At 40.7% G+C, this 20,815-nt stretch overlaps 1 protein-coding gene across 2 annotated transcripts; it reads right to left on the bottom strand.

Annotated features, from left to right (window-relative positions):
- Positions 1-10,896: 10,896 nt before the first annotated feature.
- sh2b1 (SH2B adaptor protein 1) lies at positions 10,897-20,602 on the bottom strand. 2 transcript variants are annotated; one of them, XM_028455819.1, is made up of 10 exons: positions 20,439-20,602; positions 17,700-19,522; positions 17,524-17,625; positions 17,345-17,436; positions 16,278-16,339; positions 16,050-16,205; positions 15,748-15,959; positions 11,527-11,701; positions 11,323-11,419; positions 10,897-11,057 (listed from the first exon to the last, which is right to left on the bottom strand). In XM_028455819.1, the coding sequence occupies exons 2-10, from the start codon at positions 19,260-19,262 to the stop codon at positions 11,036-11,038; spliced, it is 2,481 nt and encodes an 826-aa protein (XP_028311620.1). In that variant the 5' UTR covers positions 19,263-19,522; positions 20,439-20,602; the 3' UTR covers positions 10,897-11,035. The 2 variants fall into 2 exon arrangements, with proteins under 2 accessions (XP_028311620.1, XP_028311618.1); XM_028455817.1 differs by having other exon boundaries at positions 17,700-19,452.
- Between the last annotated feature and the right edge of the window lie 213 nt (positions 20,603-20,815).

The following is a 20,815-nucleotide window of genomic DNA, read 5'->3' as shown; positions in this document are numbered from 1 at the left end:
TGTGTCGTTGGCGCTGAAGCTGAAGGTGAGTCACTAACATGTTCCATCGTTAACCTGATCTCCAGCAGAACCCAACAGAACCCAACTGAGCTCACCCTCAGGTTAGTCCACAGCGTTGACCTTTGACTTCTTCTTCTTCTTGTGTATGACTGGAAGAACAAAGCGTCCTATAGTCTCACAAACAGAGAAGAAGAGACAGGGAAGTGTGTGTGTGTGTGTGTGTGTGTGTGTGTGTGTGTGTGTGTGTGTGTGCTGCATCACGGAGGTGTCACTTTGATCTTATATTTTATTATTCACCACTACTTGTGTTTATTTTTAACAAGATAAAAGTCCTGGATGAAGACGAGCTAGCCCAACGGCTAACACGTGCTAACCTTTTTAAACAGCACAGAGGTCAAAGGTCACGTCTGATCCCAGAGTCAGGTGTGGTGCAGAATCCAGCCACCATTTTGTTGGGTCACAGATTTAGTCACAACATCTGAGTGACTTGTTTTAAAGAAACTCAGACTTACAGGTTCCTTTCAATGAGCTAAACTCTGAGTTTAAGAAGCTAACGTTTGGTTCTGTTTATAAAAGTCTGGCTTGCATTGGGGGAGGAGCCTGTTTAAACCTGATAGTTTGGTTTCTCTAACGCAGAATTAAAGAAACATGGCCGCCTCCTCGCTCTTCTTCGTGATTTCTGCTGCAGCGCTGGTGGCTGTGCTCCTCCTGCTGGCCGTGTGTGTGAACTGCAGGAGGAAAAGACCACTGGGTTGGTTTGATGCATTGATTGGTTAATGAAGGCTACACGTCTACATGTCTTTATGTCTTCTTCTCTGTACAGTTTCCATCCATCAGGCTCACGTGGGCGAGGATTACGTACCGTGAGTTTTACAAAACAAACGCTGTGTGCGAGGATAGCTCAGAGTGACCATACGACACTTTAACCAGGACATACGTCCTTAACTCCACTAATATTTGCTCTATCAGAGAAATTCCACCAGTTTGTGAAAGTATCACGTTATAATGGTAATGATATGACTTCAAAGACAGATTGTTATAATCATAATAAAGGAGATTGACTTCAGTTACCACTGATTTCAGATTGTATTTATGTCTTTGCTATAAAAAGAGAAAATCATTTTTAAACCTCATGGACAATAACAACTTATTTATTAGGATTGTCTCGATACTAGAATTTCATACTCGAAATCGATACTCAGGAGGGAAAAAAAACTTGATACTCGATACCGTGGGGAAAAAAAGAAAAAGACAAACAATTAGAAGTATAATTTCTTTTAATAAAGTTGAGAATATAAACTATGAACAGTATACAAAGTATTTTTAAATTAAGTGAAATGTAGTGCAACACTTGTAAACAACAAAAACACTTGTAAACAATTAAAACTATTACACTTTTTTGAGAAAGTATAACAAAATTTAGCAAATTTTAGCATTAATGTCACAGTCACTATATTCCTCTCAGGAATCAATGGTTTATGGAATCTGTATCTTAACATTTCCACATAAAAACACGTTCCTTGCCTCACAGTGACGGCGTTTTGTGTTAATTCTGTCTGTTTCCACGTTTAACTGTTTTCATTGGTCGATACCGTGATTTACAGGACCCTATCAGTGTTCAGCTGCAGCTGAGGGGAGGGGCTACACATGTGTCTGTTTGTGTTTGTAGCAGCGAATCAAGTTGTGTCAATTGAAACAGGCAAAAAAACTGGAGATGAACCATAGAAGAGATGAACACAGCTCTGTTAATAATCTGTTAGTAATCTGTTAGTAATCTGTTAGTAATCTGATAGTAATCTGTTAGTAATCTGTTAATAATCTGTTAGTAATCTGTTAGTAATCTGATAGTAATCTGTTAGTAATCTGTTAGTAATCTGTTAATAATCTGTTAATAATCTGATAGTAATCTGTTAGTAATCTGTTAGTAATCTGTTAATAATCTGATAGTAATCTGTTAGTAATCTGTTAGTAATCTGTTAGTAATCTGTTAATAATCTGATAGTAATCTGTTAGTAATCTGTTAGTAATCTGTTAGTAATCTGATAGTAATCTGTTAATAATCTGTTAATAATCTGTTAGTAATCTGTTAGTAATCTGTTAGTAATCTGATAGTAATCTGTTAGTAATCTGTTAGTAATCTGATAGTAATCTGATAGTAATCTGTTAATAATCTGATAGTAATCTGTTAATAATCTGTTAATAATCTGTTAATAATCTGTTAGTAATCTGTTAATAATCTGTTAATAATCTGTTAATAATCTGTTAGTAATCTGTTAATAATCTGTTAGTAATCTGTTAGTAATCTGATAGTAATCTGTTAATAATCTGTTAGTAATCTGTTAATAATCTGTTAATAATCTGTTAATAATCTGTTAATAATCTGTTAGTAATCTGTTAATAATCTGTTAATAATCTGTTAATAATCTGTTAGTAATCTGTTAGTAATCTGTTAGTAATCTGTTAGTAATCTGTTAATAATCTGTTAGTAATCTGTTAATAATCTGTTAATAATCTGTTAATAATCTGTTAATAATCTGTTAGTAATCTGTTAATAATCTGTTAATAATCTGTTAGTAATCTGTTAGTAATCTGATAGTAATCTGTTAGTAATCTGATAGTAATCTGTTAATAATCTGTTAGTAATCTGTTAATAATCTGTTAGTAATCTGTTAGTAATCTGTTAATAATCTGTTAATAATCTGTTAATAATCTGTTAATAATCTGTTAGTAATCTGTTAATAATCTGTTAGTAATCTGATAGTAATCTGTTAGTAATCTGATAGTAATCTGTTAATAATCTGTTAATAATCTGTTAATAATCTGTTAATAATCTGTTAGTAATCTGTTAATAATCTGTTAGTAATCTGTTAATAATCTGTTAGTAATCTGTTAATAATCTGATAGTAATCTGTTAGTAATCTGTTAATAATCTGTTAGTAATCTGTTAGTAATCTGATAGTAATCTGTTAGTAATCTGTTAGTAATCTGATAGTAATCTGTTAGTAATCTGATAGTAATCTGTTAGTAATCTGTTAGTAATCTGATAGTAATCTGTTAATAATCTGTTAGTAATCTGTTAATAATCTGATAGTAATCTGTTAGTAATCTGTTAGTAATCTGATAGTAATCTGTTAGTAATCTGTTAGTAATCTGATAGTAATCTGTTAGTAATCTGTTAGTAATCTGTTAGTAATCTGTTAGTAATCTGTTAGTAATCTGTTAGTAATCTGATAGTAATCTGTTAGTAATCTGTTAATAATCTGTTAGTAATCTGATAGTAATCTGTTAGTAATCTGTTAATAATCTGTTAGTAATCTGTTAATAATCTGTTAGTAATCTGTTAGTAATCTGTTAGTAATCTGTTAGTAATCAATATTTTTGCAGGTGAGTACTGTATCAGATACTAACTTTTTGGTTTCAATAATTCATTCAATCTCAAGTTTTTTGACAACACTATCATTTATGTTCTTTATTGTATTTTGCCGTTACAAGGTAGATTCAAGAAAACATTGAATACTGTCTTGTTTGGCCCGTGTTCTCTTTATTAGAAATCAGAATACTGTATGGTCACCCTAAGCTAGCACCTCTGTTAGCATCGCTACCTTTTAAACGCTGCATCATCATTTAGCATCAGTAAGACATGACTCAGAGCTTCTGTTCCCGTCTTTAGATCCATGGAGTTCCCAGTCCTCCACCCGTGTGAGTACCATCAGCTCCACTGGTTTGATGTTCCTCTCAAACTGGGAGCTTCTCAAAGGGTTCCCTTAATGCTAATGTTAACAAAGCTAACGCTAACATTTCTTTCATCTGCAGCTCCTCCTCCTCCAAACCCACAACCGAACGCCAACAACCTTCTGTTTCCTCAGTGAGTCACTCTCACAAACACGTTAGCTTAGCTTAGCCTCCAACAGCACATGGTCCTGGACTTCTAGTATTTCTTCATTGAATAACTGATGAACGCTGGAGGTTTTGTGTCTCTCAGCCTGAACCCGGTGGATTCCAGCGCCGCACAGAGACATCCATCCTTCATAACCACGGAAACCGGTGACCGACGCCCCCTCCTCTCTCACATGAACATCAGATAGTTTATAATCCTGACTAATGAGGTGAACTCACACTGATTGGTCCTTCTGTTCCTCAGAGAGCAATCCAAGCTACGAGAACACAGGTAGCACAAAACCATTAGCCACACACTTCATTCTGACCAATCAGAACCTCACGTTTCATTCTCAAAAGACTAAAACCATCATCCAGTGCCGCTACATGCTAAGCTAATGAAACATGTGGGACTGGTGGCTTCATGCTAAGCTAGTGAAACATGTGGGACTGGTGGCTTCATGCTAAGCTAATGAAACATGTGGGACTGGTGGCTTCATGCTAAGCTAATGAAACATGTGGGACTGGTGGCTTCATGCTAAGCTAATGAAACATGTGGGACTGGTGGCTTCATGCTAAGCTAATGAAACATGTGGGACTGGTGGCTTCATGCTAAGCTAATGAAACATGTGGGACTGGTGGCTTCATGCTAAGCTAATGAAACATGTGGGACTGGTGGCTACGTGTCAGGGACGAGGTCAATTACTTTTTTTTTTATATACAATTGCGTGTTCAATTATCCATGTTCAATTACTTCTCAGTTATGATTATGATGACCTGCATTTTTCCTTTAACAGATTTCTTTTTTTTTCCATTTTTATGCCTTACTATAGCCTTTTTTTTCATTTTTTAATAATTTTTAATGCCTTACTGAATTTTAACCCAAGTTTAAGTGTTCTCGTCATTATTGAACTAGTTTTTAAGGTTATATAATAATCTTATCTTAAAAAAAATCCAGATTTTTTTCTTCATTTTTTTCATTTTCATGCATTACCTCTAATTTTAGGTGATTTTTATTTTTGTAATTTTTTGTACTTTACTCACTTCTTAGCCCATTTTAAATATGTGCAATGTATCTGCAGTAGTGTTTAGGGTCTTGTGATGGCCTTATCTAAAAAAAAAAAACTAAAAAATAATTATCATTTTTTTTTTTTATCTTTATGCCTTACTATAGCATTATCTCCAATTTTGGGTGATTTGAATTTTTTCATTCCTAACTACAGTTTTATCCCAATTTAAGTTTGCTCCATATATTTGAACCAGTTTTTAGGGTCTCATGATAACCTTTTCTCTGAAAAAAAAAACATCATAAATTATTTCATAGATTTACTTCCAAGATTTTTCTCGTTTTTTGTGCTTTACTGAATTTTCACCCAAGTTTAAGTGTTCTCGTCATTATTGAACTAGTTTGTAGGGTTTCATAATTGACCCCAACTCTGCTACGTGAAACTGGTGGCTACATGCTAAGCTAATGAAACTTGTGTAGTGGTGTCTGTATAAAGTTCCTTTCTCTCAGAGGAAGAACATTTATCATCTGTAACACGTGGAACACAAAGATTCATCTTTAATTTTTTTTTTCTCTCACCTGAAAGATACACCAAACACAAAAGTAGAACATTTACAGTTTGTTTTAAGTTTACAGCTGTGATCAGTCCTCAGTGTGTGTGTGCAGGGAATGAGTCAGCTGAGAGCGATGCTGAGGATTCTGGGTACATGTACGTCATCATCACACTCATGAAATATGTCACAAAAATTTGTCCTGAGCTTTTCTTCTTCTGCAGAATCGTTTTACCTGAACAAGATGCTCCAGTCAATTCCAGCAGAGCATCCACACCGAGCTTAGGTAACGCACACACACAATGACTCAGATATGTGTGTATTCTTATTTTATATTTTTTTTTACGAACCATTTACTATCATATATGTGTGTGTGTATGTGTACATAGATTATGTCTCACAGCAGATTATACATACATGTGTATATGGACATATTTATATAAAGTCAGAGGTTTTATTTTGTCTGGGATTTTAAATGGCATTTGAAAACAGAAATGTTTTTGTGCTTTTATTTTGAAAGGTATTCACGAGGTCACATTTTTTCAAACATTTACACATTTACAAATCTTCTGATGCTGCGATATATATATATATATTCATGTATTTCTGACCATTTCTCCTCATTAGTCCAACACGAGTACGTGAACATAGATGGTGAGTATCGCTGAGGGCGTGTCTTTCGCTCGCTGTTTGAATGTTTGTGACTCCACCCCTCTCTTTGTGTGAATGTTCCTCAGAGAACCCAGACTACCCGAATGTGGATCCACTGCCCGACAACAGTGAGTGAAACTCGTAGGACTTTTATTTTGAAGTTGTTGGATTAATGAGTGTCGACATCCTGTTTGATCCTTTCAAATGAATGTTCAACTTTCAAACCATCATTGAGACGAGGAGCTGAAAACAACACAAAAATAGATAAGAAACCTTTTTTATCGTTTGTTAAAGCAACGGTAGGTAATTTTCTCAAGATACACTTTTTAAGTTTTTGGTTGAAATTGTCTATATGTTCTGACAGAAATTAAAAACTTATGTTATCTGAAAAAGGATCAAAGAAAATCCATCATCTGTAGCAGCTGTAAATCTGTAATAACTTCGACCAATGGGAAAAAACAAAGCGTTTTTTTTAAAACCAATCACGTCTCTCTGTCTCCCTGCTCGTTCTCGATCCCTCACATGCACGAGCTCACACTGAAAGCTCGTCACCGCTGACAGAGTTAAAACAGAGTTTTTAGTCAAGTTTTTTAACATATATAATAAAGTTTATTGTTTACTTACTTTACTTAAATTACGTTTCTACACAATACAAGTGATGAGCTGAGCTCCTCTTCTGCAGCAGCTGTGAGCCTGCATGTGAGTGAGATGGAGCACAGGGGGGGTAAAGGGAGAGCCATCAGGGAGGCTACATTCAAAATCATGCTAGCTTTTGAAAATTGCCTACCGTACCTTTAACTATGTCTGTGTAAAACATAGAATGGTAATAATTTAACAGAAGTTGAAATGTGTTCATCATATTTGCACTAGTTCTTATGGTCTTATGGTAACCCTGTTGCAGAAAAAAATGTCAATTTTATGCATTTTGTAGAATTTGTATGCCAATTACAATTACAAAGTAAACTACAATCTTTGCATTTCCTGAGGAAAATGCAAGTGAGGAATCGGGTGCTGGCCTGCATTGCACTGCGTTAGCATAGCATTACCACTTGCCTATTGGTAGCATTAACATTAGCCTAGCAATAGAAATAACATAGCATTCGCCTTGCAATGGCTTTAACCTAGCAATAGCTAAACATTAGCAATAAGGTTGAAAAAGGTGAAAAAAGTTGAATGTGTGTATGTGCAACAGAGAACACATCGGCAACGTCATCGTGGAGCGACAATGAAGGAAACTATGTCAACCTGTAGCCGGTGAGCAATGTCACATGATCAGGAAGCTAAACCCAATCTGGCAACCCATTTGAGTGTTTATTATTAGAGGGTTTTCTGTAACAGACTAACTCTTCTAATGTTATTGATTACTCGGTGCAGGTGATCGACAGCCACTGATTGGAGAATCCTCATCCACAGCTCATCTCCATGGAAACCATACATCCCATCCTTTTTCCTGACAACTCCTGAGAACATTTAGTGTTTGTTTTTTCATTTGTTTTACTGAAATTAAACTTTATTTACATTCCTTTTATTCTGAAAGGCAACACAAGAGGAAGTGAATTTCAAAATAAAAATTGCTTTGATCAGATTAAAGGTTGTGATGTCGTTTAATTTACAGATAAACTCCACTTTAATTTCCCTTCATTCAAACTTCATTATTCTTCTATTCGGTGTGTGTGTGTGTGTGTGTGTGTGTGTAGCAGTGAGTAATGACCACACAGGAGCGCTGTGTCATTGTCTTACTACGTTTATATGATGAGGTTAAATCAGAATCAGTACCTGAAACTAAACACAATGTCCTCACACAGAAAGGCACGGCCGAGGACACACACACACACACACACAGAGAGAGAGAGAGAGAAAGGTACGAGTAGAAAAAGTCTTTTTTGTGGCTCTGAGGAGGAAGAGGAGGAGTCACTGAAGAAGGCGTCAGAGCTGAGATCTTCAAACTGTGGGTCAGTGGTTTTAGTTCAGACACAATGTTCCACTTTGTTTTAATCCAGACTTTGGTTCACACTGTTTCTGTTTACACTCAGGTTGCATTTACCACAGATTTCACTGCTTTTCCTACTTAAAGTTTTCCTCCACTGTTTTTACAAGTTTAGCCGAAAAACTTCTAAATATCCTTATTAGTAGATTTATGTCTAATAAAACACATTATTATGAAATATATTTGTTTAATTTCCTTATATAAATAGGACTACTTTACAGTTTTAGAGCCTGTGTTCCTCCATCTTTAAATCACATGATTGATGATGTCACACGGCTCCACTGCCTGTAAACATCCCATTGTTTTCTATTGGAGTGAAACATTCAGCCTGATTTATAGATTATTTAGTAGATTTTTCAGTCACAATAACAACTTGTGCTGATTTAAATTTCTATAAATAATGAGGAAAAGTTAAAGATGTTGACGTAAACCATATTTACAGTTGTGACCGCAGAGAGTGACAGTTTTAACTCTGATGTTCGGTAGTAGACAATGAAGCAAAGAAGAAGAGCTCTCCTAAGGGACCTTTACTCTCCCTTAAACAGTGTGCTGACACGCTCTGGTAGATGAAGTTTGAGAGTAAATCACAGACTGTTGAATGACTTCCACGTAAAGTCTTTCTATCCTCATGGTATGTGATTAACTCTCTAACTTCAGCCACCAGAGCATGTCAGCACACTGTTTAAGGGAGAGTAAATGTCCCTTAGGAAAGCTCTTCTTCTCTGCTTCGTCATCTACTACCAAACATTAGAGTTGGAACTGTCGCCCCCTGTGGTCAGATTCTTTTTTGGGTTTTTCAACAGTTTTTCAACATTTTTAACTTTTCCAGGTTATTTAGAGAAAACAAAAGCAGCACAAATTGATGTTGTGACTGAAAAAGCTGTTAAATGATCTAAAAATCTACTAAATAAGTCCCTTAACCCTGTAATGCTCCCCAGGCCCTGCAAAATGGCTGCCGACTGCTCCCCAGGGATGGGTTAAAATGCAGAGGACAAATTTCCTATATGTGTAACAACATATATATGACCTATAAAGGTAAAAAGCCCAATTTAATTTAATTAATTTAATCTATAAATCAGGCTGAATGTTTCACTCCAATAGAAAACAATGGGATGTTTACAGGCAGTGGGGCCGTGTGACATCATCAATCATGTGATTTCAAGATGGAGGAACACAGGCTTTAACACTGTAAAGTAGTCCTGTTTATAAAAGGTAAATAAATGAATATATTGCATGAGAATGTGTTTTATTTTAGGACATTTAGAACATTTTAGGAGAAACTTGTAAAAACAGTGGAGGATAACTTTAAGACCAAATCAGAATGTTCCGGTTTGATTCAAACTCGTACCTTTTGTCTCTGATCGACTGAAAATAATTCATCACAAAAAGTTGCAAACTCACAAATATTCATTAACTTTCACTAAAGCTGAAATAATTGATTGTTTCCTCACTGAGAATAAAAACTGAACCTGAGAGAGAAACAAAAACGTTACCATTCATGGGGAAATAAAGAACAAATCTAAATAAATATTTTAAATGAAAATAAAGAAATACTCATTTTGATTTTTAAAACTATATTCATTATCTGGGTCTAAGAAAAAATATTTTATACCAAAGGAGGAGAAAACATAACTTTTTATATGAGATTATCTTTCAGGGACTAAAACTGGGAATTAATAATCTCTAATGTACAGAAAACATAAATAAGATCTGATAAATATAGAATAAAAACCAATTAAATATTATTACATTTTAAATAGTTAGACTGGGAGCATTTAATAAAACTTTTTAAACAGGGACAAAGGAAAGATTAAAGTTCATGTTAGAAATAAAACAGTTTTTAAATTATTACAAATATTAAATATAATTTTGTAAAAATTTTAAACCCAAAACTACTTTTTTGGACATGAAAGAATATTTACAGGCAGGGAACTTTTTTAATTCTTATGTTAAAAAAATAAAATGAAAAAAAGTGAATTTACAGTGGAGTGACGTAAATAATCATTGGGAACAACTGTGTGGTTTCAGCGAGAGTTTAAAAGATTCATGTCACATTCTTTATTAGTTTAATATTTATAATTTAGTTTAAATTTAAAGAGGAATCTGCAGCTTTTCTGTGTGAAAGTCTCACAGTGACCGAGAACCTAATTATTATTATTATTGTTGATTATTATTAAAGGGAAGCAGAAGGTCGCAGCGTTTTGGTAATAAAATATAATAAAGATAAAAACTAAAGTCAGAACTTTATCAAATGTACTGTTTGTTTATCTCTGTCTGCTCACATTGTTTACTAAACAAACAAACTGTTGATTTACTGTGTTTAGCTGTAAACAGAGGGCCACACGACTCAGTCACTGTTTGTTTACATACTTTGTTTATGTTTACTATCAGTCACTGCTTGTTTACATTGGTAAATAACTGACTTAATGAACGCAAACGGATATTTTAGAGTGAATTTAAAGTTTAAACCACGCCCACTTTAAATGCAAAGGTTGCAGATTCTCCTGCTCTGACCTTCAGGTGTTTAGAGTTTAGAACTCCGCCCACTCAGAGGTTTAAGCTCCTCCCTCTCCTCCTCCTGTGAGAATAGTCCAGCACTGCTCATCAGTCGATCGGCCGCCTTCTCAGACTCCTCCCCCTGGCTAAATACACATGCTGTGATTGGCTGTTCAGAAGAAGGAGTATTGGTTGTCCACGGCCCGTGGTGCTCTAAGCCCCTCCCTCTCCTCTCCATCCACAGGGTCCAATTGGATGAGGGGTGTGTCCCTCATCTCCCACTCCTCCAGTCCTCCTTCGGCTCCACCCACTTCATTAGGTCCTCCCTCACTGCCAATGACCACGCCCACCTCAGCCTCGGTCATCGCTCTCTCCTCGATGGGCCCCGCCTCCTCGATTGCCCCCCTCTCCTGAGGAGGAGTAGGGGGGGGCGGACGGCCCGGGGGTAGAGGAGGGGGGAGAGGGGGGCTACGGGGTCTGCTGGTCAAGTCTGCAGGGAGAGAGAGAGAGCAAGAGGGGTTAGAGAGAGGGGGCGGAGTAACAGAAAGGAGCAGAGTGACAGGGGGCTGTAGTTAAAGAAAGAGGCAGAGTGAGAGGGAGGGGCAGACTGAGAAGGGGGCGGAGTTAGAGAGAGGGGGAGGAGTCAGTGAAAGGGGGCAGAGTTACAGAGCAGGGCAGGAGTCAGTGAGAGGGGGAGGAGAGAAAGAGAATGAGCATGGAGTGACCCGCTCGCACGCACAGCTGGGCTCACTTACACACAGTCAGAGATGGGTGTAGGTGTAGATGGGGAGTCAGGATGGCGCGTGGTGATGACATCACAGACTGTGGGTCGACTGCCCGCTCTGTCACGGCCTGTGAGCGTCAACGTAAATGACAACAGGTCAGAGATGAGTGGCAAGTGAGCACAGACAGGAAGTGAAGATGAAGATTGGACCTTCATCATCATCATCCTCACTCACCCGGCTGTCGCACCGCCGTGGCTCCTACGAAGCTGATGAGCGTGACGTCGGAGGCTCCGCCTGACTCCAGCGGGATGGGATGGACCCTGAAGTGTTCCAGCATGTCGAAGATGGACTGGAACCAGAGGTGCTGCACACGGCACTGCCCGTCCTCGTTCAGGGACAGACGAAGGTGCTGGGGAGGACAGGGACACTCAGCATTCCAAGCACACACACTTTTTCAAAATGATTTTTCAAAGCTTTTAAAAAAATATTTTACCAAATTTCCATGACTTAGTTCTGAACCGCTAAGATCTATTAGTGTAAACATGAGCCTTTCCAGCCTTACTAGTGTAACAGAGTGGTCATGGTTAGTAGCAACAATGTGCCCATAACTTATCTATCATAGCATCGTACAATGGCACGATTGCCTTTGACACCCATTTTGCAATAATGAATGTAACATTAACCCTCTGGGCAACTTCAAAAAAGTTACTCTTTTTGAGCTTAAGTACCAAAACAGTACCCTTCATAAAAGTGTCTTCAAAATGTCATATATAAATATTTTTTCCCACTTTTTTCACACCAGATCTAGAGAACGGGCAGAGGTGAGCCCGCCTGTCTGGACGGAACGTTTGCGGCTGGATACGCGCTTCGCTCTTGGGATAAGTGGAGGGTTGGGTGTCTGTCTATTCTTTTTGTTGAGGACGGGGAAGACATCTACATGATTAAAATTATGATAGCAGGCATGCTGCCCACTGGAGCGGGCAGCTTTCTGACCAATCGCAAACTCCATTCTACGTTGGCAGATGTTTTGGGAAGGCTGCCAGTCACTTCTGATGAGGAGTGTTCAGGTACATTTGGTGAAGATCCTTAATGCAGGGCATCAAATCTTCCAGAGTGTAACAAGCCTTAGAAATCTTGGCATTATCTTTGACAAAGCAATGTCATTAGAGCACCACTCTAAAATGTTGACAAGGAACTGTTTTTACCAACTGAGGAAAATCTCTAAACTACGTTCACTTGTGTCCAGAGATGATGCTATATTAGGTGCTATATTAATAAATATTACTTACTTACTTACTTCTGATGGATAGGGCAGGGGTCTTAATACTCAGACACATGTGATGAACAAACTCAAAAGTAAGCAGGAGGCTACTTTGGAACGTCTACGCGGAATTGAAACCAACTTGAAGAAATGAAATGCTCAGCTGCAACTTATTGGATTACTGCTGGAGACCAGGACTCAAGGCTACCGAAATTGTGCTAACCTGAAACCTCAAACACAAATTGCTTATTATCATTGGCTCCGAATAGCCATAGCGGCAGGCGGAATCTGCTACTACTTTCTTTCTGGCCACAGTCTACTCTTAAACATGTTCATAAATGATTCCTTACCCCTCTAGCACCAAAAGAATATCTGTAATATTACGTGAATATCTGTAAAAGTCAAATTTTTCTATGAGCTCTGTCTGCTAGCATCGCATCTCTTCTTCACTGCAATAATATCTGCATGCCAATCGACCACTGGGTTACCGGTTATTAAAGCCTTGAGTAGGTCATTAATTGACAGAAACATTGACTTTGAGGCATTATTACTTTTAGAGCTATGAGCATTTATTAAAAAAAAAACCTACACTATTTGACTAAAACGGTAGCATGATGGGTAATTTTCACATTGATTCTTGTTTAGGGCTGGACAGTCATCATGTGTATCAAATATGAGGCTGTTTGAAGAGTTATAACAGATTTTTTTATTATGGCGTGCAAAATGGGCGCCAGTCAAAAAAAAAACCAGTATAAAGGGAAAACTAGTTAAAAATCATTCTCAGTGAATTTGATGCGAAGCCATTGAAAAAAAGCCAAAAAGCGTTTAGAATGTGATGGCGAAAGATTTTCCAGTGATATTATAGGTCCCTCCCACTGATGACAGAATGTTTTTTCTCCATCAGTGACCTGCTCCCATCTTATGAGATTCATCAACACTATTTTGAAGTCATTACGACATATCGTCTTTCTGCTAGAGCTGTTAGCGTCGGACGCCATTGAGTGTTGTTTAGGGATAGACAGTCATCATGTGTATCAAGTAAATGGGTGATTCTCATGAAATCTTCGTTTCATTGAGTTACAACATAAAATTTTACAGAGAGAAGAATAAACATTTTTTTTAGGTATTATCAACAAGGTCTTAACTGTTTGTGGGCATTCATTTTAAAATATTTACTGACAATTTAATACCTTTTAGAACATTGTTTCCAAAACAAGTCCAAAAAAATCTCATTACCACAATGGTCTCACAACGTCAAGATAATTAGAAAAAAATACATTTTCAATTTTTTTAAGTTTGATTTCTGACAGTCCTGCACAGTTACTTAAAACTATGACATGACATATATACTTAAATGAACAAATATGATTTAGACTGATTTCTCTCATTACCGCAACACCTTCCACAATCTGCAACCTAAAAGTTTTGTTATTTCAATGAAACCTATAGATATTTTCAAAATGATTTGATAAACCTGATATATATTACACACACATTTTAAAGCTCCTACTAGATTTACAGTATATTCATTAAATCAACATTTAATCAACACTGTTGCAGTAATGACACATGGGTTTCAGAAATTAGGTTCAAAATTTCGGTGATGATAAATAAATTATACTATATATAGTAAATACTAATATTTTATAGTTTAACAGATTAGATACAGGTATAATCAATTACATGACATACATGGACAAAATACATTACACACACAAAAATACAGCATTAGAACAAATGCTAAAAATACATGTTTCTAAGTCACTGATAAGTGACTGTCCATTGTACCTCAAGATTCTCAACAACATATTAACTAAAAACTAATTTCTTTACTTCCTGTTACATTCTATTTACAACTTCTAATTCAACTGTTTTACGTATGTTTTTTGTGTAGTTTGCCAAGATCTTCTGGCCTTTGGACCCTAATAATACAATTTAGTTAATGGAAAAAGCAATTGGCTTAAGCTGCAGACGCTCTCTCATGAAGTCATTTAGTGATGCTTCCCTGCTTGCTGCTCTTTTGTCTTGTTTTAATTTAACAGGAGCCTCTATCAACATCCTGATCCTGAATCTAATCATGGAATTGATGATCTGATCTTTCTTTGCATTTGGTCAAATCTTTCTACTAGAAGGACGGGCAATGGGAGAGTTCGCAAGTCCTGAGGACGTGGAAAACATCCACTACCAGATTGGAATTCTGTGTCTTCTGCTGATTGGATCTAGCATGTTCCTGATTTTACACAAAATTTTATTACATTGGCAGCACTATTGGAAGCTGCAGTCCTCAACAAAAAGAGCCAGACTCTCCAAACTCTGTCAGAACCGTCAGATGTTTTTCACCGTGGAACTTTAAGAGGAGTGGATAGGTTATTTCACAGGAAATTGCCACACTATTGGATTACTGATTGAATTGACCAGGAACAGGAGGGCTGGCAGTCATGTTATGGCTAGCCGGTCTGAAAACACCTTCTCTAATCTCATTTTTTTTTTTAAATACCACTTTAATACGGTATTTAAAAAGTAAATTAAAAAGGGAGGTTGTTAAGGGACAGTCACAGAGCAGAGTGAAGGCTCCCCAATGACTAAAATACACTTTAAGGGATGTGCGTGCTCGCACGTCCATGCTGCGCAGTGCGCACCTGCTCATCCGGAGTTCATCAAACACTCACTAGTCTTATAAATTACACAATTTTTAATTTTAAGTTACATCATCTCATATATTAAACGCTGAAGGTGTTAAAAACTTATCAAACTCATATGATCAGTGTTTAATCACATCCTTCAGTTTTTTATATGTGATACATTGACTAAATAACACCATCTTTAACCCTTTATTACTTTTAAAATGTTCAAACCAAAGAAACTTCTTCAACTTTTTTCTCAACACCAAATTTGCGCGCCGATGCGTCGTCCGACCAAAACAAAGATGGCGGTGCCGGAGAATAACTGTGTAAGGCAGTGAAGACACGCACTCGTTTCTTGAAGGTACTGTTCCCCGTAACCCTCGTCCTTTATGTCGGGTGTGACCGGACGGCACTGTATGAGTGTAATGAATTTTTGGAATCTACTAAGATGCATTTTTTTCAACACAAAAAAATTCAATTTCAAGTTACTAATTCAGTTTCAAAACGCATTCTATCTTAAGTTGTTACTTTCAAATTCAAAACCAAATATTCAAACACATGCACGCTCACCTTAGCCTTTCCCTGGAAGTTGAAGGTCAGCACGTATTCTCCTCGCCGTGTCTCACTCTGCCGTACCAGGAACACGCCGTGGCTTGCGGGGCCACCCGCCAGCACCAGCTGAGCAGCTTTGAGGCGTGACAGCGTGCCGTGGAACCACTGACACTCACTGAGCGGGTGTTCCACTGCCTCGGCCGCCGCCGCCTCAGAGAACAGGAAGGAGCCTGCACAAGCACCACAGTTTGACAACCATGAGCCGAGGTTCGTTGTACTTTCATTGGTCAAACTATAGCCAATGAGTGTTCATGACTCACCTGTGGCCTCCGGCGTCTCAGCAAACGGCGTTCCCAGGGCGGAGCCGACGCCTCCCAGGATCCGTCCATCGGGTTCGTCCAGGGGAGCCCGAGGAGGCAGTTCAGGGGGGAGGGGCTCTGTGAGGGGGGAGGAGCCTGCGATGCCGCCGTAACACACTGAGGGAAAGCAAAGTCAGAGAGAGACTACAAAGCTCCTCCCACAAACAACGCGCTGTTTGTTTTTCTCACCTTGTGATAAACCCTCTCCAGTCTCAGGCGTCCCACACACTCCCTCAGTGTCCTCCTGCTCACTGTGGACACACACGCGCACGCACATGCACACGCACACGCACACACACAAGGTGTGAATCCTTCAACAGTCTGTGACTAATTTCAGCCACCAGAGCCTGTGAGCAAATTGTTTAAGGGAGAGCTCTTCTTCTCTGCTTCGTTATCTACTACCAAACCTCAGAGTTGGAACTGTCGCCCCCTGTTGTCACAACACGGCTGGATTATATAAACCTGTTCTTTGCATCCTTGTTGTTCGTTACCCTGATTAAGGTCCTTGGACTGAAAGCTTCGGAAATGTAATTGTTTTATTTGCATTGATCCAAGTGTGCAGATCTATTTTTCACACAAATGTATTAATGGATTAATTAAATTAATTGACTAACCCTTCATTAACCCTCATGAAAAATTAGCCTTTCATTATTATTATTACTATTATTCAAGTAAACACACCCACGCAGGTGCATCCGTATAATGCCGTCATCTTCCAAGATGGCGTTGGGTCAATGTGCTGTGACGTCAGTCGCATGGTTTATAACTAAAGAGGTTTACATCAACATCTGTAACTTTTCCTGTTTTTTTTAGAGCAACCAAAAGCAGCACTGAAAAATCTACTAAATGGTCTATAAATCAGACTGAATGTTTCACTCCAATAGAAAACAATAGGATGTTTACAGGCAGTGGGGCCGTGTGACATCATCAATCATGTGATTTCTAAATGGAGGAACACAGGCTCTAAAACTGTAAAATAGTCCTATTTATAAAAGGTAATTAAATGAATATGGTTCATAATAATGTGTTTTGTTAGACAGATCTACTAATAAAGACATTTAGAAGTTTCTAGAACAAACTTGTAAAAACAGTGGTGGATAACTTCAGACTGGTTTATATGTTGTTGTTAAGCTGGTTTGTTCCAATTTACTGACTGGTTACTAAAGATCAATTAAGGTCCAACTCTTCCAGGTAATGATGTCATAATTTGAGTGACCATCAGACTGTCTGTCAGACACCTGTAGGGCGACGCCTACCTCAGACAGATGCCGTTCCTGATGTCACTAAGCCACGCCCTCATCTGGACCGCGTCCCGGGTCTCAATCACATACTGTGCTGAGCCATCCAGCTGAAGGAGTGACATCACACAAACACAAGTGTCATGGTCACAACCTAGCACTGTCTCTAGTGGGTTTAAAACAGTGTGTGTGTGTACCTGCAGCAGGAAGGTGTTCTCCTTGTCAGGAACCTCCAATGCAGTGGTGCTTCGTACGTCTACGATGGAGCAGCAGGGGACGGAGAGACGAGGTTTGGACGCCTGGGGAGACGAAGACACAGACGTACCCGTGAGTGACAGAGTGAGTGTGCGTGTAAGGTGTGTGTGTGTCTTACTTTGGGGGGGATGAAGAACTCCAGGTAGAACTCCTCTCCGCCCTCACGTTCCCTCTCTCTGAGCACCAGGCGACACTTATGCCAGCGCCCCCCCTTCCAGGGGATGTTCCCGCCGCTGGACAGGGGCGTGGTTGCCGCGCTGCTGCTCTCTGAGCTGTGATGCAGTAGACTGAACGAGAACCCAGAGAAGGAGTGGCTTCCACATAGCTCGTCACCAGAGGAGCTGACGGTCACTCCGCCCTCTCGTACAAGCCGGCCCACCTTCCTGGATGGCCCCATAATGGCGGCGCCACTGGGGGGCAGCGAGGAGGTAGGGGTAAGAACAGGCGGAGGCGAGCGCGTCAGGCGGAGCTTCTCCAGTCGATGGCTCCACTTCTCCTTCTCGCCGGCCTCGCCGTTGCTGCGGCGCCGATCGCCGCCAGACAGCGAGGTGGCACTGCTGGAGGACGAGGGGGGTAGGGAGGAGGAGGAGGAGTGGGGAAGGGGGAGGGGCATGGACAGCGACACGGGCATGGAGGAGGAGGTGGGCGTGGGCGGCTGCGTGCTAGAGTTCCTCTTGGAAGGGGGGACAAGGCCAGCATCCTGCACACCCAGCGTGTAACTGTAACTGGAGGGCAGCGAGCTGTGGGTGGAATCAGAGGAGGAGCTCCTCCAGTGGAGGATCCCCCGCACACTGCGGCCCACGCTGCGGAGCGAGAAGCGCTTCTTCAGCTTGTTCTTGGAGGAGGCGCCGTACCCTTTGGACGGCGCCGCCGTCATCTCTGGGTTCTCAACCTCCGACGGTTCCTTGGGCTCCAGGTCATCGCCGATGGACACGCCCCCCACCCAGCTGTCCTCCTCTTCCTCCTCAACTGGTGCCTCCCCGTTGCCAACGCCGAGCATGACACAGCGCTCGTCTCGCCTCCCGTTGGCCCCGCCCACTGAGGAGCAGCAGGACGAGGACGAGGACGGCGGCAGCACCTGCCCGTGGGCGTACGAGTCCTGGAAACGCTCGTCTGCGCGGTTTTCCAAAACAAGCCGCGTCTCCGGGGGCCTGGATGAGGAGGAGCAACGCGACGCACCCACAGAAGGAAGTCCGGCGCCCCCGGTGGTCGACAGAGGAGAGACCGCCTCCTCCTCCAGGGACGTAGCGTCCGACAGCGGAGCCCAGCTCGCTGTGTCGTCCCGGCCTGGGGGCGGTGCCCCCTCCAGCTCGCTCTGGAAGTGGTGAACGAAGCGGTCAGTGAAACGGCGGCAGAAGGCGGCAGCCGAGTCAGGGGAGTAGTGCGGGTTCTCCAGGAGGAACGCCCGGAAGTGGCGTACAAAGTCTCCGGCTGCGACGCGCGCGTGAAGCTCACAGAACTCCGTCCAGCTGAGGCATGGCGAGGGCGACGGCGTGGGCGTGTCTGACAGCGAAGACAGGTGAGGCTGGGGGGGAGGAGTCACCAGAGGTGGGAGGGGGGGCGGGCGAGACGAGAGGGGGAGGAGGGAGGGAGAAGGCGGGGATGGGGAGGGCGAGGGCGGTAAAGGGGAGGAGTTAGCCACTGCCCTCGGGCTCGGCGGAGTCAACAGAGAGCCATTCATCCTGGACTCAATTCAGGCGACCAATCAAAACGCAGCAGGGGTCTGACAGAGCCCCAACAGGGAGGGGCTTAATAAATCACACAACTCCAGGCGCCACTTCCTGCTACATCGTTTGATGAGTCAGAATGTCTGAGGAGTCAACGTCAAACCTTCGCCGCGAGAACGCCGTCTGCAGGAAGGAGGGAACATCCTGTAGGAGCACAGCAGCCAATCAGCAGAGAGCACAGGGCACCACATGGTCAGCAGAGCTTTACCCGCCTCTGGACACGCCCACAGAAAGAAAGACACACCCATACAGAGACAGTGATATAAACACGGAGAGAACATACATGTGAACTTGGTCTAGATTTAATGTTAAATAAAGTTTATTATTGACAAACTGTGACATCACTGCGATGCTAATATTGCTACATTCAGTTTCAACACTAAACACAATGAAGGACGTGTTTATATTTAATACAAAACTTTATCGCTGTAGGACCGCGTGATGAGAGGCTTAAAAAATTCAAATGAAACTCATACAATCTTTAAAGATCCGTAGATATTTAAATATGTCTTTGTTTCACTGAAAGTCAAACGGACTGATTTAAAACAATAAGTTAAAGCTCAAATTGAGATTTATTTGAATTTTACAGAAAATGCTTTAAATCTGAAGTTCTCAACTTGCTTCCTAGATCAGCACAGTTTGGTTTACTTGGTTAGATGGTTTGGGTTTAGAAAATCATGACTCAGCTAATGTCGCTTTAGCTAATTAACCCTAACAGCAAAGTTGGGCTCAGCAGAGTTCAGGCTCGGCTAAGCTGATCGATCAGTGGAGCTGACGGCCCGCTATTGATCAAGATTTTCCGGTACGCTTCGGTTTGGATCGATTGAATTATCAGTTATGAGTTATGAACAGGACGCACTGGTTCGGTTCCAGCAGAGCTAAGGCTCACTTATCCCGGTGCGGTTCGGCTGCCGTTAGCTCGGCCCGGCTCGGCTCTCCTGCATGGACGAAGGACCGGGTATAGGGTCAGCAGGGGGTGGCTTAAAGCGGGCTACGGGGACTCTAACCCGCGCTATAATAATCAGAACCACCGGCTTAGTGGAAGCCCAGTCAGGTAAAGCTAACCGTTAGCATGCTAACTAGCTATTAATGAGCCCAACTCGGCCTCGGGGCGCTGATTAAAGCCGTACCTGGGCGTTCACAGCCCGCAGTGGAGTCCCGGATCCCCGCGGGAGTCCACTCCGAAGCCCGGCACCGGTCCGTTATCCGGTAAACGAAGCCGCTGCTGTTGTTGTTTTTGCTGAACGTGAAGATCCGTGTGCCTCCCTGGATGAGCTGCTCTCGCGATACTTTAGAATCCCGCGAAGTTTGCTGCTCTGACAACGTCATTAGATTAGTTAAATTTACTGGCAAATAAATGTGATAATAAATAATATGTAATGAGATAGGATAAAAAAAAAACGGTGAATAATAAAAAGATCCCGAATAATTAATTAAATAATTATAGTTAAGATATTATATAAGATACTTGATGCCGTTATATTTACAGTGAATGTGAGCATTATTT

Source organism: Gouania willdenowi, chromosome 8 (assembly GCF_900634775.1).
Source record: "Gouania willdenowi chromosome 8, fGouWil2.1, whole genome shotgun sequence".
In the NCBI taxonomy this organism is placed as follows: Eukaryota; Metazoa; Chordata; class Actinopteri; order Blenniiformes; family Gobiesocidae; genus Gouania; species Gouania willdenowi.
Note: the sequence above shows the minus strand (reverse complement) of the source record. Positions and strands in the feature narration are given on the sequence as shown.